At 42.3% G+C, this 17,460-nt stretch overlaps 1 protein-coding gene across 1 annotated transcript in view; it reads right to left on the bottom strand.

Moving 5' to 3' along the window:
• Window positions 1-1,210: 1,210 nt before the first annotated feature.
• LOC110165864 (cadherin-6-like) overlaps window positions 1,211-17,460 on the bottom strand; it is a 33,944-nt gene continuing 17,694 nt past the window's right edge. Inside the window, exons 5-10 of the mRNA XM_055151624.1 lie at window positions 16,358-16,608; window positions 10,478-10,614; window positions 8,827-8,948; window positions 5,389-5,506; window positions 3,736-3,987; window positions 1,211-1,701 (exon numbers count right to left, since the gene is read on the bottom strand). Of these exons, the coding sequence (XP_055007599.1) occupies window positions 1,211-1,701; window positions 3,736-3,987; window positions 5,389-5,506; window positions 8,827-8,948; window positions 10,478-10,614; window positions 16,358-16,608 (1,371 nt within the window). The remainder of the gene's footprint in view (window positions 1,702-3,735; window positions 3,988-5,388; window positions 5,507-8,826; window positions 8,949-10,477; window positions 10,615-16,357; window positions 16,609-17,460) is intronic.

Here is a 17,460-nt window from a genome sequence, read left to right as displayed (position 1 = left end):
CAAGGAAACTAAAATCGTAAACATGGAAACCGAGGTGGTAACCAAGGAAACACAGGTCGTAACCGTGGAAACCAATGTTGTAACCAAGGAAACAAAGATTGCAACCAAGGAAACCAAGGTCATAACCGTGGAAACCAAGGTCGTAACCAAGAAACCCAAGGTTGTACCCAATCAAACGAAAGGAAACCAAGGAAACCATGGAATCCAAGGTTGTAACCAAGAAAAACTAAAGAGTAACCAAGGAAACCAAGATCGTGAACAAGGAATCCAAGATTATAACCAAGAAAAACTAAATCGTAAACCAAGGAAACCAAGCTGTGGGACTGCGAATTTTCTGGCTTTATTCACATTCATAGTCTTCCCTGCATATTCCTTCTGGTTTCCTGGTGATTTATCTGGGAAATGCTGGAAATCAGCTCTGGCTTCGTTCACAGGTAAATTCCCGGGTCAGGCTGCACGTGAATGGGGCTTAACTTTGTACATACGGCTGGTACATGTAAAAATATAAGGGGGATAAGAAATAAAACACAATTTCAAGTATGTTTTTGATCATAAAACATGATTATCACGAGGTTAAAAGCTCCAAACTCCAGGTTTAGCAAAATATAGGATCCTTAAAATAAGAATAATTAACTAACTAGACGATTGTTTTACAGGATGACTTCGATTTTTTCCAAAGAGCTGATGATATGGAAAAAAAGTGAATCAGTATGTTTTCACTAATATTGATCAATTTAAATTTTTAATTTGATTTAAATTTTGCAAAAAAGTAAAACAAAACTGTAGTATAGACCTCTCCTTTAAAAAGAACCAAGCTGATCACTGACCAACCTCAGAGTTTCATCATTTATAAAAGTTATACAAAAACAACAGCCTTCCTTCTTCCTCTTTTTTTTTTTTTTCCAAATTTAAATAATAAAATATCTGACACATGGCTTCTCGAGCACAGAGAATATTTGGATTGTCTGCGCCCTCTGCTGGCAAAGCAATGAAACAAACACAACTCTAAAACATATTTGGACAACGCTCCAGAGTGCTTCTCCAAACTGGGAGTCGGCCATCTTTAGAAGGTTAAAATCCCGGACCACCCTTTTAGATCTGTGCTCCTGTCACTTTTTGCCCCTGTCAGTCCACCTGCCCGTCAGGTTAAAGCTCCAGTGTGATTGTCTGTTAGCAGAAGTCGTCGTCGGCGCCGTACAGGTCGGCGAGCTTAGCGCGGGCCCCACTCGCTCAGGTACTGGTAGTCCTGGTCCGCTTCGGAGGAGGCGGAGCCGAGCGAGCTGAGCGACTCGGCCACCGACCCCGCCCCCTCGTAGGCGTAGGTGGCCAGAGAGTCATAGGGGGGCGCCGTGGGGTTGCAGTCGTGCTCCAGGACTCTTTGGTTGATAAAGTCCCTCACGTCGCCGTTGTTGTCGCGCGGGCCCAGCGGGGGGAGGAGCATGGCGGAGGGGGCGTGTCTGCGGAGGGGCGGGTACAGCAGGGTGTCGGTGGGCATGATGTCGCGTCTCTGTTTGGCGGGCTCCTCCAGGACGGCGGCAGAGTCCGGGTGACGCAGAGCGCCCATGTCGAAGGCCTGGGTGTCCTCCTCGCCGCCGCCCTCGTCGTTGTAGCTCACCACGTTGTCCCTGACGTCCTCCTTGGAGATGATGAGAGGCTCCTGCTTCCTCTGACGCTTCAGCGCCGCGAACAGGAACACGATCACTGAGAGAGACCAGGGTTTGATTAGTGCTGATGTTGTGTCTACGTGCAACACACTATCTGTTATATCTATGAGTCAGTACTGTAAGTGGTGGGTAGTCACAGAGTCTGTGGGCAGAAGCAGCACACGCAGTAGTACTGTGTAGTGATAGTTGTACAAGTACTTATTGAGTCAAATAGCCACACCTAGGAGTAGCAGTAGTAGAAAGTGTTAAAGTACTGCTTTCTGAGTAGCAAAACTACACTCAGATGTGTGTAGTAGTAGTAATATTAGTAATAGTATTAGCAGTAGTAGTAGTAATTCCTGAGCAGTATTACAGCATACAGTAGTACATCAGTAGTAGTAGCAGTAGTAGTACTTACTCAGTAGTATTACACAACACAGTAGTACATCAGTTGTAGTAATAGTAGTAGTAGTAGTAGTAGTAGTAGTAGTACTTACTGAGCAGTATTACAGCACACAGTAATATATCAGTAATAGTAATAGTAGTAGTAGTGGTAGTAGTAGTAGTAGCAGTAATAGTACTTACTTAGTAGTATTACTGCACAGAGCAGTATAGCGATGTAGTAGTAGTAGTAGTAGTAGTAGTAGTAGTAGTAGTAGTAGTAGTTCTTACTGAGTAGTATTACTGCACACAGCAGTATAGCAGTGTTGTAGTAGTAGTAGTAGTAGTAGTAGTAGTAGTAGTAGTAGTAGTAGTAGTAGTAGTAGTAGTAGTAGTAGTACTTACTGAGTAGTATTACTGCACACAGCAGTATAGCAGTGTTAGTAGTAGTAGTAGTAGTAGTAGTAGTAGTAGTACTTACTGAGTAGTATTACTGCACACAGCAGTATAGTGATGTAGTAGTAGTAGTAGTAGTAGTAGTACTTACTGAGTAGTATTACTGCACACAGCAGTATAGCAGTGTTGTAGTAGTAGTAGTAGTAGTAGTAGTATTAGTACTTACTGAGTAGTATTACTGCACAGAGCAGTATAGCGGTGTTGTAGTAGTAGTAGTAGTAGTAGTATTAGTACTTACTGAGTAGTATTACTGCACAGAGCAGTATAGCAGTAGTAGTAGTAGTAGTAGTAGTAGTAGTAGTAGTAGTAGTAGTAGTAGTAGTAGTAGTAGTAGTAGTAGTAGTAGTAGTACTTACTGAGTAGTATTACTGCACACAGCAGTATAGTAGCGTGTGTGTAGTAGTAGTAGTAGTAGTAGTAGTATTAGTACTTACTGAGTAGTATTACTGCACACAGCAGTATAGTGATGTAGTAGTAGTAGTAGTAGTAGTAGTAGTAGTAGTAGTACTTACTGAGTAGTATTACTGCACACAGCAGTATAGCGGTGTAGTAGTAGTAGTAGTAGTAGTAGTAGTACTTACTGAGTAGTATTACTGCACACAGCAGTATAGCGGTGTAGTAGTAGTAGTAGTAGTAGTAGTAGTAGTAGTACTTACTGAGTAGTATTACTGCACACAGCAGTATAGCGGTGTTGTAGTAGTAGTAGTAGTAGTAGTAGTACTTACTGAGTAGTATTACTGCACACAGCAGTATAGTGATGTAGTAGTAGTAGTAGTAGTAGTAGTAGTACTTACTGAGTAGTATTACTGCACACAGCAGTATAGCAGTGTTGTAGTAGTAGTAGTAGTAGTAGTAGTAGTAGTACTTACTGAGTAGTATTACTGCACACAGCAGTATAGTGTTAGTAGTAGTAGTAGTAGTAGTAGTAGTAGTGTAGTACTTACTGAGTAGTATTACTGCACACAGCAGTATAGCAGTGTTGTAGTAGTAGTAGTAGTAGTAGTAGTAGTACTTACTGAGTAGTATTACTGCACACAGCAGTATAGCAGTGTTGTAGTAGTAGTAGTAGTAGTAGTAGTAGTAGTAGTAGTAGTAGTACTTACTGAGTAGTATTACTGCACACAGCAGTATAGCGGTGTTGTAGTAGTAGTAGTAGTAGTAGTAGTAGTAGTAGTACTTACTGAGTAGTATTACTGCACACAGCAGTATAGCAGTGTGATGTAGTAGTAGTAGTAGTAGTAGTAGTAGTACTTACTGAGTAGTATTACTGCACACAGCAGTATAGCGATGAGTGCTCCTGTGCTGAGTCCGGGGCTGCTGCTCAGAGCCTCGGCGTTGCACAGCTCCATGTTTCCGTGGCGATCGCACGTGCACACTCGCACCGTGAGCGTGCCCGTGCTGCTCTGCATGGGGTAGTCTGCGTCTGTGATCACCACGGCAACCAGGTACACGCTCTGCTGCAGCCGGCTGTAACTGTTCCTGCGAGTCAAGATGGCCGCCGTGTTATCTGCACAGGAGACAGAGCTGTGTCTGAGTGAAGATTCTACAGCAGGAGAGTCTATAACCTTTTTCCTCCAGAGAGCTACTTTTACAAAACAAACATGTCACGGAGCAGCTCATTTTAGCGGGACAAGAAACTGAGCAAGACAAGATTTAGATGAGGTACAGTTAGATGCCTTATATGTGATCTCCAGTGTGAACATTAAACGTCCCGAAAGTGTCCCGCATGTGACACTGGAGACACGACGACGTCAACCGCAGCGAGCGTCTCTGTGTTTATGGAAGTTGTCCAAACATGGACATGAGCATCGAGCACCTGGAGATTTTAAAGTTCCTCTCGTACCGGAGCCAGAACATGAACAACTTACTTGTTTTAAGGAGGAGATTGAGAAGGAGAAGGACGAGGTTTTTGGCCGTGGTGTTTTGTGGGACAGTCTGTTGAAAGGAACGTGTGGATGTGGAGACGGAGCCAAGAGTGGTGGGAGAGAGATGTGCTTCACTTCAGTGACATGGAGTTCATTAACAATTTTCATATGACGGGAAGAACGTTTGTGTACATTTGTGTCTTGTTGATAACGTGTAGGTGGATGAATGCGCCTTGGCCATTCAGATTGAAGTCACATGTCAAAAGATCAGATATTTATCGGTTTCAGGAGCACATATCCAAGTGTCCTGGGTCGTATTTGAAAAAATCGGATCTGTGTCGTTCAGACTGTCATTAAAAGATCAGATACAGGTCACATAGGGGCCAAAAAATCTGATTTGGGTCACGTCAAGCTGCAGTCTGAACGTAGTCTTTATACTTCTTTAGTAGAGAAGTAATAGCAGGTGGAGTCTGTACCTGTTTTTAAATCACTCCTAAAAATGCACCTTTATTCACTGACTTTTTTTTTTTCATTCTTTTATTAGGAACAATGCAATGATGTGACCATGTGACCCCCCCCCCCCCCGTCTCCTGAGAAAAGAAAAATAATAATAGTACATAATAATAATAAATAAATAAATAAATAAATAAATAAATATATATAATAATAAATATAAATACATATAAATATATATATAAATAAAATATATCATATAAGCAAAATAAATAAATAAAAATAATACATTTAAAAAAAGAACGAAAAAAAAAGACTTTTAACAAGTGACAACAAGTGATCTTATTGTTTTCTAAATTTTTTAGTAGTTGTTTTGTTTTTTGTATTGTGTATTTTCTTGTACTGCGATTGTCCTTGTGTATTCGATGTTTGTGAACAACAGTTTGTTCAGCTGTAAAGTTTTTAAATGCTAAATAAATAAAGTTGGTCTGGTATAGTAGTAGTTGTAGCTGCAGTAAAAGTACATAAGCACAGTTGCAGTAGCGTTCTGTGGACAGCAGATGGCAGTAGAGTACAGGACGTGCGCTCACCTCCGTTGTCTCTCACAGTGAAGTTGCTGCGGTGAGCGCCCTCTGGTGCCAGGCTGAAGAAGAAGCGATGTCCAGAGGACGGCTCGTCCGGGTCCACAGCGCTGATGGTCTGGATCCTCTGCACGAGAAAACACCGAGGATCAAGAACAACACACGGATTTATCTGGATATTATGTCATTATTTTATTATGATTTAATAATAATCATGTTTTGAATGTGGATTGTGTAAAGATACACTCACCTCTTTAGTTTTGATTTCTGTTTTAACTTATGAATCTGTTTCAAAAGACACTGGTCCTGGTTTAGACCTGTTTTTGTCTTGGTTTAGTCCTGATTCAGTTCTGGTTTAGACCTAGTTCAGTCCTGTTTTAGTTTTCGTTTAGTCCTAGTTCAGTCCTGCTTTAGTCCCGTTTTAGTCCTAGTTTAGACCTGTTTTAGTCCTGGTTTAGACCTATTTTAGTCCTGGTTTAGTCCTGGTCTTGTCCTGGTTTATACCTAGTTTAGTCCTGTTTTAGTCCTGGTTTAGACCTGGTTTAGTCCTGGTTTAGTCCTGTTTTAGTCCTGGTTTAGTCCTGGTTTAGTCCTGTTTTAGTCCTGGTTTAGTCCTGGTTTAGACCTAGTTTAGTCCTGTTTTAGTCCTGGTTTAGACCTGGTTTAGTCCTGGTTTAGTCCTGTTTAGTCCTGGTTTAGACCTGGTTTAGTCCTGGTTTTAGTCCTGATTCAGTTCTGGTTTAGACCTAGTTCAGTCCTGTTTTAGTTTTCGTTTTGTCCTAGTTCAGTCCTGCTTTAGTCCCGTTTTAGTCCTGTTTAGACCTGTTTTAGTCCTGGTTTTAGACCTGGTTTAGTCCTGTTTTAGTCCTGGTTTAATCCTGTTTTAGTCTTGGTTTAGTCCTGGTCTTGTCCTGGTTTAGACCTGGTTTAATCCTGTTTTAGTCTTGGTTTAGTTCTGGTTTAGACCTGTTTTACTCTTGATTTAGTCCTTCCTCAGTTCTAGTTTAGACCTGGTTTAATCCTGTTTTAGTCCTGTTTTAGTTCTGGTTTAGTCCTGTTTTAATCTTGGTTTAGTCCTGGTGTAGTCCTGGTTCAGTCCTGGTTCAGTTCTGCTTCACTCCTGGTTCAGAACTGCTTCAGTCCTGGTTTAGACCTGGTTCAGTTCTGGTTAAGACCTTATTTAGTCCTGGTTCAGTTCTGGTTTAGTCCTAGTTCAGTTCTAGTTTAGACCTGGTTTAATCCTGTTTTAAACCTAGTTTAGTCCTGGTTTAGTCCTGTTTTAGACCTGTTTTAGACCTGGTTCAGTCCGGCATTGCAGTTTAAGTTCCGGAAACTGAAAAAACGAATCATTATCCATTTTTTCATTTTGATTTTGGAGACAAATCATGAAGAAAACATCTGCTTTTTCATTTTCTTTCTTTTAGTTTCATTTCGAAAAACGGACGAACCGACGAAACACAGATTCTCCCGATTCTCCCGATTCCGCGCCCCGAGAAAAGTTCCACGTTGCACCTTTAACAACCTACATGACGTTGCATTTTTCATATTCGCTAACACTTTGGCTTGAGCGTCTGCAGCTGTTCCCTCCGCGCCGAACCAATCTGCCGCTGCCGAGGATTATGTAAATACGAAGGCGCCTCCCGCTGAGCCGTACCTGTCTCTCCGGTGGGCCCCCGTGCACCGGCTCCGGCTCCGGCTTCGGCGGCGAGGTAATTAGCATCTCGTCTACACCTCTGCATCTCGTTAATTAAATGATCGTCTCCGAGCAGATGGAGCCGACGGAGATACGTGTTAAATATCCAAGGGGGGGGCCAACGACTTAAAGGGGAACTGCGGAGCTTTTCCGGTCTGCCACCTACGCGTTTCCATGGAGATTTGATTTGTTTTGTCTGGAAACGAACGGTGTGGTGTTATGCTTGGTGATCTCCATGGAAACGAGCCTAAAAGAGGTTTCTCCGATCTGAACGGTCATAAATCGGGAATCTGTGCAACGATTCGACACTGGTTTAATTCAAATTTTAGTCCAGGTTAAGATCTGGTTTAGTTCTTGTTCAGTCCGGTTTCATTCCTGGTTTAGTCCTGGTTTAGTTCTAGTTTAATCCTGCTTCTGTCCTGCTTTAGTTCTGCTTTAGTCCTGCTTCAAACCTGATTTAGTCCTGATTTAGTCCCGCTTCAGTCCTTCTTCAGTCCTGCTTTAGTCCTTCTTCAGTCCTGGTTTAGTCCTGGTTCAGTCTTGCTTCAATCCTGCTTCAGTCCTGGTTCAGTCCTGCTTCAGACTTGGTTTAGTCCTGATTTAGTCCAGATTTAGTGCTGCTTCAGTCCTTCTTCAGTCCTGCTTCAGTCCTGCTTTAGTCCTTCTTCAAACCTGCTTTAGTCCTTCTTCAGTCCTGGTTTAGTCCTGGTTCAGTCTTGCTTCAGACTTGGTTTAGTCCTGATTTAGTCCAGATTTAGTCTTGGTTTAATCCTGCTTCTGTCCTGCTTCAGTCCTGGTTTAGTCCTGTTTTAGTCCTTCTTCAGACCTGCTTTAGTCCTTCTTCAGTCCTGGTTCAGTCCTGGTTCAGTCCTGCTTCAGACTTGGTTTAGTCCTGGTTCAGTCCTGATTTAGTCTTGGTTTAATCCTCGTTTAATCCTGCTTCAGTCCAGGTTCAGTTGTGGTTTGGTCCTGGTTCAGTCCTGGTTCAGTCCTTCTTCAGACTTGCCTTAATCCTTCTTCAGTCCTGGTTCTGTCCTGCTTTACTCTTGGTTCAGTCCTGCTTCAGACCTGGTTCAGTCTTGGTTTGGTCCTGCTTCAGTCCTGATTTAGTCCTGCTTTATTCATGGTTCAGTCCTGTTTTAGTCCTAGTTCAGTCCCGGTTCAGTCCTTCTTCAGTCCTTCTTCAGTTCTGGTTCAGTCTTTCTTCAGACCTGCTTTAGTCTTTCTTAAGTCTGGGTTCAGTCCTGCTTCAGTCCTGGTTCAGTCCTGGTTCAGTCCTGGTTTAGTCCTGCTTCAGCCTGCTTCAGTCCTGGTTTAGCTCAGTCTGTTTAGTCCTGGTTAGTCCTGGTTCAGTTCAGTCTGGTTCAGTTCTGGTTTCTGGTTTAGTCCTGTTTTCCTGGTTTCAGTCCTGGCTCAGTCCTGGTTCTTCTGGTTCAGTCCTGGTTCAGTCTGGTTCAGTCCTGGTTTAGTCCTGGTTCAGTCCTGCTTCAGCCCTGCTTCAGTCCTGGTTAGTCCTGGTCCTGGTCCTGGTCGGTCCTGGTTCAGTCCTGGTTCAGTCCTGTCCTGTTCAGTCCTGGTTTTAGTCCTGGTTCAGTCCTGTTCAGTCCTGGTTCAGTCCTGGTTCAGTCCTGGTTTGTCCTGGTTCAGTCCTGGTTCAGTCCTGGTTTAGTCCTGTTCAGTCTGGTCCTGGTTCAGTCCTGGTTCAGTCCTGGTTCAGTCCTGGTTCAGTCCTGGCTCAGTTCTGGTTCAGTTACCTGCGCGGCCTTGCTCTTCTCACACACGTAGGTCTCGTAGGTCGTGGCCAGCACAGGGGGGTTGTCATTGATGTCTAGGACCTTGATGTAGACGTTGACGGTGCTGCTCTGTCGTGGGTTATCTGCGACAGAGAAAGACAGACGCCATCACACCGGGATCGAGAAAACAAACGCACAATCACATCATTTTGACGGTCTACATGTTTTTAAGATCCTTATAAAAAAACAAAAAACACTGATTATCAAATGCTAATTAAAGTGGGACTAAACACCTAAACTTCACCCACAGCCACAATTCACAGGTATTCAGGTGTTTCTTTGTATCAGAAACACCCGGCTGTGATCAGGGCAGTTCTGTGTGATGTCACATAGTACCTGAAGTTGCAATTACCACTGGAGGCAACACAAACTTAGACTTACAAATCTGCAAATGTACCTAGTTTGTACACGAGTTGCCATAAAAGACTATAAATATTTATTGACGTTTTTGAAACAGTCTAAGCCCCTGCTTCAGTCCTGGTTCAGTCCTGGTTTAGTCCTGCTTCAGTCCTGGTTTAGTCCTGCTTCAGTCCTGGTTCAGTCCTGGTTTAGTCCTGCTTCAGTCCTGGTTCAGTCCTGGTTTAGTCCTGCTTCAGTCCTGGTTTAGTCCTGGTTTGTCCTCTTCAGTCCTGGTTAGTCCTGTTTGTCTTTAGTTACTGGTTCGGTCCTGTTTTAGGCCTTCTTTAGTCCTGGTTTAGTCCTGGTTTAGTCCTGCTTCAGTCCTGGTTCAGTCCTTCAGTCCTGCTTCCTGGTTTAGTCCTGCTTCAGTCCTTCAGGTTTAGTTCTGCTTCAGTCCTGGTTCAGTCCTGGTTTAGTCCTGCTTCAGTCCTGGTTCAGTCCTGGTTTAGTCCTGGTTTAGTCCTGCTTCAGTCCTGGTTTCCTGGTTTAGTCCTGCTTCAGTCCTGGTTCAGTCCTGGTTTAGTCCTGCTTCAGTCCTGGTTCAGTCCTGGTTTAGTCCTGCTTTAGTACTGGTTCAGTCCTTCTTCAGTCCTGGATCAGTCCTGGTTCAGTCCTGCTTCAGTCCTGGTTTCAGTCCTGGTTTAGTTCCTGCTTCAGTCCTGGTTTGGTCCTGGTTTAGTCTGGTTCAGTCCTGGTTCAGTCTTCTTTCAGTCTGGTTCAGTCCTGCTTTAGTCTTTCAGTCTGGTTCAGTCCGTCTTCAGTCCTGCTTCAGTCCTGGTTTGGTCCTGGTTTTCAGTCCTGGTTCAGTCCTGGTTTAGTCCTGTTTAGTCCTGGTTCAGTCCTGGTTTAGTCCTGCTTCAGTCCTGTTCAGTCCTGTTTTAGGCCTTCTTTAGTCCCGGTTTAGTCCTGCTTTAGTACTGGTTCAGTCCTTCTTCAGTCCTGGTTCAGTCCTTCTTCAGTTCAGCTTCAGTCCTTTTTTAGTCCTGGATCCGTCTCAGTTTAGTCCTGCTTCAGTCTTGCTTCAGTTCTGCTTGAGTCCCCCCCCCCGTTATTTATTTTTTATTATATTATTTTTAGTTGATTATTATTATTATTATTTATATTTTATTTATTATTAGTAGTATATTCATTATCATTCTATAATTATTATATTGTACGACGCTACTTGTATTTCTTGTATTTCTATTAAAAGTTTGGCAGAGTTGATACTGACTGAACTCGGAGGCGATGACGGAGATGTTGTGCCAGGCGTTCTCCTCGCGGTCGATGGGGCGCAGCAGGAAGATGGAGCCGTTTCCTGGGTGGACGTTAAAGATCCGCTCCAGGTCCGTGCGTCGGTCTATGGCGTATCTGCGACAAAAACACACGTCACGTCTCACACAGCACACAAACGACGCAACGCAGCTTTAAACAACACACACGGTACATTCTTCAGACTTTAAATCGCTTTTAAACACGCTTTTCTTTTGTTATTTCACATTTTTTCACTTAAAATTATTATCTGAATGAGTCCGGTGATGGTTTGTGGGCTTAAAAACAGAGCGGAAGTCTAGAGTTTTATCTATGACGTAACAAAACAGGTAAAATGTTTTGTTTTATTTTAATTGCTGTGTGTGTTTTTCACTTTGTACGCTAATGTTAGTCCTAGTTAAGTCCTGGTTTAATCCTGCTTTAGTCCTTGTTCAGTCCTGATTTAGTCCTGTTTAATTCCTGTTTAGTTCTGGTTTAGTCCTGGTTCAGTCCAGTTTCGGTCTTAGTTTAGTTTACTTTAGTCCAGTCCTGGTTTAATCCTGGTCCTGTTTTAGTCCTGGTTCAGTCCTGGTTTGGTCTTATTTTAGTCCAGGTCCAGTCTTGGTTTAGTCCTGGTTTAGTCCAGGTTCAGTCCTGGTTTAGTTCTGGTTCAGTCCTTGTTCAGTCCTGGTTTAGTCTTTGTTTAGTCCAGTTTTGGTCTTACTTTAGTCCAGGTCCAGTCCTGGTTTAGTCCTGGTTCAGTCCTGGTTTAGACCTGGTTTAGTCCTGGTTTAGTCCTGGTTTAGTCCAGTTTGGGTCTTACTTTAGTCCAAGTCCAGTCCTAGTTTAGTCCTGGTTTAGTCCTGGTTCAGTCCAGTTTTGGTCCTGGTTTAGTCCTGGTTTTAGTCCTGGTTTAGATCCGGTTTAGACCTGGTTTAGTCCTGTTTTAGTACTGCTTTAATCCTGCTTTAGACCTGGTTTAGACCTGGTTTAGACCTGGTTTAATCCTGCTTTAGACCTGGTTTAGACCTGGTTTAGACCTGGTTTAATCCTGCTTTAGACCTGCTTTAGTCCTGCTTTAGACCTGGTTTAGACCTGGTTTAGACCTGGTTTAATCCTGCTTTAGACCTGGTTTAGACCTGGTTTAGACCTGGTTTAGTCCTGCTTTAGTCCTGGTTTTAGACCTGGTTTAGACCTGCTTTAGTCCTGGTTTAGACCTGGTTTAGTCCTGCTTTAGTCCTGGTTTAGACCTGGTTTAGACCTGGTTTAGACCTGTTTTAGTCCTGCTTTAGACCTGGTTTAGACCTGGTTTAGACCTGGTTTAGTCCTGGTTTAGACCTGGTTTAGACCTGGTTTAGTCCTGGTTTATAGCAGGTGTAAATCTGGTTTATGTTTTATTTTAAATATCTGTATTTTTATTAAACCAGGTCTAAACCAGGTCTAAACCAGGTCTAAACCAGGTCTAAACCAGGTCTAACCCACAGCAGAGGTGGATCTGTGTCTCCGCTCCGTCCCGCGTGTGTTTTTTTTTTTTTTTTTTTGTGAATCGGCGTCTGTACGACTCGTATCAGCGCCGTTAAACGAGGAATACATTACAGTGTGTATAGAGCCCTGGCATTTCTTAATTACAGTCCCCGGTGAGCGCCGCGTGCCCCTCGCTCCACTGCCCGCGCTTTTAATTAAGACTCACCAGGCTGAAGAATATTTGCTCTGTATTTACTCTGTTCAAACGAGTGGGCACAAAGTTCTACTGCGCGGAATCAGCGGAAGAAAAAAAAAAAAAAAAAAAAACAAAGAAAAACTCCTGTGGTACTTTTACTTTGTTAATGTAGAACAGTTTACGGTTTACAGATGATTAACCGGGGTTTGTTTTTATATTTTTATTATATTTGAGGTGTTTGTGGTTTTTGTTCTGCTCCAGTTTTTAAACAGAATGGAAAATAAAAAAAAAAAAAAATTCAGCTCTTCTGTAGATCTAGTCCTGGTTTAGTTCTTGTTTAGTCCTTGTTTAGTCCTGGTTTAGTTCTTGTTTATTCCTTGTTTAGTCCTGGTTTAGTTCTTGTATAGTACTGGTTTAGGTCTTGTTTAGTCCTTGTTTAGTCCTGGTTTAGTCCAGGTGTAGTCCAGATTTTTAGTCCTAGTTTAGTTCTTGTTTAGTCCTGGTTTAGTCCTGGTTTAGTTCTGGTTTATTCCTTGTTTAGTCCTGGTTTAGTTCTGTTTATTCCTTGTTTAGTCCTGGTTTAGTTCTTGTTATAGTACTGGTTTAGGTCTTGTTTAGTCCTGGTTTAGCCAGTTTAGTCCAGGGTAGTCCAGATTTTTAGTCCTTGTTTAGTTATCTGTTTAGTCCTGGTTTAGTTCTTGTATAGTACTTGTTTAGTCCTAGTTTAGTTCTTGTTTATTCCTGGTTTAGTCCTGGTTTAGTTCTTGTATAGTACTTGTTTAGTCCTGGTTTAGTTCTTGTTTATTCCTTGTTTAGTCCTGGTTTAGTTCTTGTATAGTACTGGTTTAGGTCTTGTTTAGTCCTTGTTTAGCCCTGGTTTAGTCCAGGTGTAGTCCAGATTTTTAGTCCTAGTTTAGTTCTTGTTTAGTCCTGGTTTAGTTCTTGTTTATTACTTGTTTAGTCCTGGTTTAGTTCTTGTTTATTCCTTGTTTAGTCCTGGTTTAGTTCTTGTTTATTCCTTGTTTAGTCCTGGTTTAGTCCTGGTTTAGTTCTTGTTTAGTCCTTGTTTAGTCCTGGTTTAGTCCTAGTTTAGTTCTTGTTTAGTCCTGGTTTAGTCCTTGTTTAGTTCTGGTTTATTCCCGGTTTAGTTCTGGTGTAGTACTGGTTTCATCCTGGTTTAGTCACGATTTGGTTCTTGTTTAGTCCTTGTTTAGTCCTGGTTTAGTTCTAGTGTAGTCCTGATTTAGTCCTTGTTTAGTTCTTGTTTAGTCCTAGTTTAGTCCTGGTTTAGTTCTTGTTTAGTCCTGGTTTAGTTCTGGTGTAATCCTGATTTAGTCCTTGTTTAGTTCTTGATTAGTCCCGGTTTATTTCTGGTGTAGTCCTGGTTTAGTCCTGGTTTAGTCCTGATTTAGTCCTTGTTTAGTCCTGGTTTAGTTCTGGTGTAGTCCTGATTTAGTCCTGGTTTAGTTCTGGTGTACTCCTGGTTTATTCCTGATTTAGTCCAGGTGTAGTACTGGTTTAGGTCTAGTTTAGTCCTTCTTTAGACTTGGTTTAATTCTTGTTCAGTCCTGGTTTAGTCCTGGTTTAGTCCTGCTTTAGTCCTTGTTCAGTCCTGTTTTGGTCTTCCTCTAATCCAGGTCCAGTCCTGGTTTAGTCCAGCTCAAGTCTTGTTTAAGTCTTGCTTTAGTCCTGGTTTACACCTGGTTTAGTCCTACTTTAGTCCTCATCCAGTCCTGCTTTAGTCCTGCTTTAGTCCTCTTTGTTTAGTCCTGTTTTAGTCCTTCTTTAGACCTGGTTCAGTCCTGCTTTAGTCATGGTTTTGTCTTCTTTGTTTAGTCCTTTTTTAGGCCTTGCTTAGACCTGGAATTTAGCACAGCCTTGGTCCTGTTCTCGTCCTGGTTTAGTCCTTGTTTAGTCCTGGTTTAGTCCTTGTTTAGTCCTTGTTTAGTAGTGATTTAGTCCTTGTTTAGTTTAGTTTAGTCCTTATTTAGTCTTGTTTAGTCTGGGTTTTAGTCCTGATTTAGTACTTGTTCAGTCCTGTTTTGGTCTTCCTCTAGTCCAGCTCAAGTCTTGTTTCAGTCTTGTTTAAGTCTTGTCTTGTCTTGTTTAGTCCTTTAGTCCTGTTTAGTCCTGTTTAGTCCTACTTTAGTTCTCGTTCAGTCCTGTTTAGTCCTTGTTTAGTCTGGTTTAGGCCTGTGCAAATTAGTTTAGCTTAGACCTGGTTTAGCACAGCCTTGTCTGTTTAGTCCTGGTTTAGTCCTGTTTTAGTCCTTGTTTAGTCTTGTTTAGTCCTTGTTTAGTAGTGTGTTTAGTCCTGGTTTAGTCCTTTTTTATTAGTCCTTGTTTAGTCCTTGTTTAGTAGTGATTTAGTCCTGTTTAGTCCTTGGTTTAGTCCTGTTTAGTAGTCCTTGTTTTAGTCCTTGTTTAGTTTAGTGATTTAGTCCTTGTTTAGTCCTGGTTTAGTCCTGTTTAGTCCTTGTTTAGTCCTTGTTTAGTAGTGATTTAGTCCTTGTTTAGTCTGGGTTTAGTCCTGATTTAGTACTTGTTCAGTCCTGTTTTGGTCTTCCTCTAGTCCAGCTCAAGTCTTGTTTCAGTTTGTTTAATTCTTGTTTAAGTCTTGGTTAAGTCTTGTTTCTTTAGTCTTGCTTTAGTCCTGTTTCCAGTCCGTTTAGTCCTGCTTTAGTCCTCGTCCAGTCCTGCTTTAGTCATGGTTTAGTCTTCTTTGTTTAGTCCTGGTTTAGGCCTTGTGCAAATTTAGTTTAGACCAAGCTTAGACCTGGAATTTAGCACAGCCTTGGTCCTGTTCTAGTCCTGGTTTAGTCCTTGTTTAGTCCTGGTTTAGTCCTTGTTAAGTCCTTGTTTAGTAGTGATTTAGTCCTGGTTTAGTCCGGGTTTAGTCCTTGTTTAGTCCTTGTTTAGTAGTGATTTAGTCCTTGTTTAGTCCTGGTTTAGTCCTGATTTAGTACTTGTTTAGTCCTTGTTTAGTAGTGATTTAGTCCTTGTTTAGTTCTGGTTTAGTCCTGGTTTAGTCCTTGTTTAGTCCTTGTTTAGTCGTGATTTAGTCCTTGTTTAGTCCGGGTTTAGTCCTGATTTAGTATTTGTTCAGTCCTGTTTTGGTCTTCCTCTAGTCCAGCTCAAGTCTTGTTTAAGTCTTGTTTCAGTCTTGCTTTAGTCCTGTTTCAGTCCTGTTTAGTCCTACTTTAGTCCTCGTCCAGTCCTGCTTTAGTCCTGGTTTAGTCCTCTTCTGGAATTTAGTACTGCCTTGGTCCTGTTCTAGTCCTGGTTTAGTCCTGGTTTAGTCCTGGTTTAGTTTAGTCCTGGTTTAGTCCTTGTTTAGTCCTTGTTTAGTCCTGATTTAGTCCTTGTTTAGTCCTGTTTAGTCCTTGTTAGTCCTTGTTTATAGTGATTTAGTCCTTTTTAGTCCGGGTTTAGTCCTGTTTAGTCCTGGTTTAAGTAGTAATTTTAGTACTTGTTTAGTCCTGGTTTAGTCTTGTTTAAGCCGGGTTTAGTCCTGATTTGTATTTGTTCAGTTGTTTGTCTTCCTCTTTAGTCCAGCTCAAGTTTGTTTAATCTTGTTCTTCAGTCTTGCTTTAGTCCTGTTTAGTCCTGTTTTAAGTCCTACTTTAGTCCTGGTCCAGTCCTAGTTTAGTCCTGGTTTAGTCCTCTTCCTGTGAATTTAGCTTTACTGGTTTAGTCCTTGTTTAGTCCTTGTTTAGTGATTTAGTCCTTGTTTAGTCCTGGTTTAGTCCTGTTTAGTCCTGGTTTAGTCCTTGTTTAGTCCCTTGTTTAGTCCGTGATTTAGTCCTTGTTTAGTCCGGGTTTAGTCCTGATTTAGTATTTGTTCAGTCCTGTTTTGGTCTTCCTCTAGTCCAGCTCAAGTCTTGTTCAGTCTTGTTTAGTCTTGTTTAAGTCTTGTTTTAGTCTTGCTTTAGTCCGTTTCAGTCCTGTTTAGTCCTACTTTAGTCCTCGTCCAGTCCTGCATTAGTCCTGGTTTAGTCTCTTTGTTTAGTCTGGTTTAGGCCTTGTGCAATTTAGTTAGACCAAGCTTAGACCTGGAATTTAGCACAGCCTCGGTCCTGTTCTAGTCCTGGTTTAGTCCTGGTTTAGTCCTGATTTCCCATTTCCCATCACAATAATTCAATAGTTTCCTGTGTATTATTTGTCTTATTTAAATCCCTGAACACTGAGGGTTTTTTTTCTTACTTGACCGGGCTGCGCGCTCCGTCCGGGTCGACCGCGCTCACCGTCCCCACCGCCGACCCGACCGCCGCGTCCTCCTTCACCTCCAGCTGGTACCAGGGCTTGTCGAAGAGCGGCGGCTCGTCCACGTCCTCCACGCTGATGCGCACCGTGGCCATGTTGTTGGAGCCGGCGAGGGGGAAGCGCGGGTCCGTGTGGGTGTTCTGGACCTGGATCTCCACCGTGTACGACTGTTTACGCTCGTAGTCCAAGGGCTGAGGGGACAGATCAGAAAATAGTGTAATTAAACGTAACTACTGTATTTTTCAGACTATAAACAGTGTTGGGAAGGTTGTTTTTAAAATGTATTCCCCTACAGATTACAGATTACAGACCCCAAAATGTAGTTTGTAACGGAATCTATTAAATTACTTTACTTTTTAATTAAAGTCCAGACTTTATTTCACCAAATTAAAAATATTATTGATAGAAGAGGAGGAGACATGGTTCACACAGCATGATTTAGACCTGGTTTAGTCCTGATTTAGTCCTGGTTTAGGAGTCCTCCTGTTTAGTCCTGGTTTAGACCTGGTTTAGACCTGGTTTTTAGTCCTGTTTAGTCCTGGTTTAGTCCTGGTTTAGTCCTTTTAGACCTGGTTTAGACCTGGTTCAGTCCAGTTTTAGTCCTGGCTTTAGACCTGGTTTAGTCCTGGTTTAGTCCTGTTCAGTCCTGGTTTAGACCTAGTTTAGACCTGGTTTAATCCTGGTTTAGACCTGGTTTCGTCCTTGTTTAGTCTGGTTTAGATCTGGTTTAGACCTGGTTTAGTCCTGGTTTAGTCCTGGTTTAGACCTGGTTTAGTCCTTGTTTAGTCCTGGTTTTCAGTCCTGTTTTAGACCTGGTTTAGACTTGGTTTAGTCCTGGTTTAGTCCTGGTTTAGACCTGGTTTAGTCCTGGTTTTAGTCCTGGTTTAGACCTGGTTTAGACCTGGTTTAGACTTGGTTTAGTCCTGTTTTAGACCTGGTTTAGACCTGGTTTAGACTTGGTTTAGTCCTGTTTTAGACCTGGTTTAGACCTGGTTTAGACTTGGTTTAGTCCTGTTTTAGACCTGGTTTAGTCCTGGTTTAGT

The sequence above is a fragment of the Boleophthalmus pectinirostris genome, unplaced genomic scaffold, assembly GCF_026225935.1.
Source record: "Boleophthalmus pectinirostris isolate CB_2022bp ecotype Guang Dong unplaced genomic scaffold, ASM2622593v1 HiC_scaffold_16, whole genome shotgun sequence".
In the NCBI taxonomy this organism is placed as follows: Eukaryota; Metazoa; Chordata; class Actinopteri; order Gobiiformes; family Gobiidae; genus Boleophthalmus; species Boleophthalmus pectinirostris.
The sequence above is the reverse complement of the archived record's forward strand: the minus strand, read 5'-3'. Positions and strand labels throughout refer to the sequence as shown.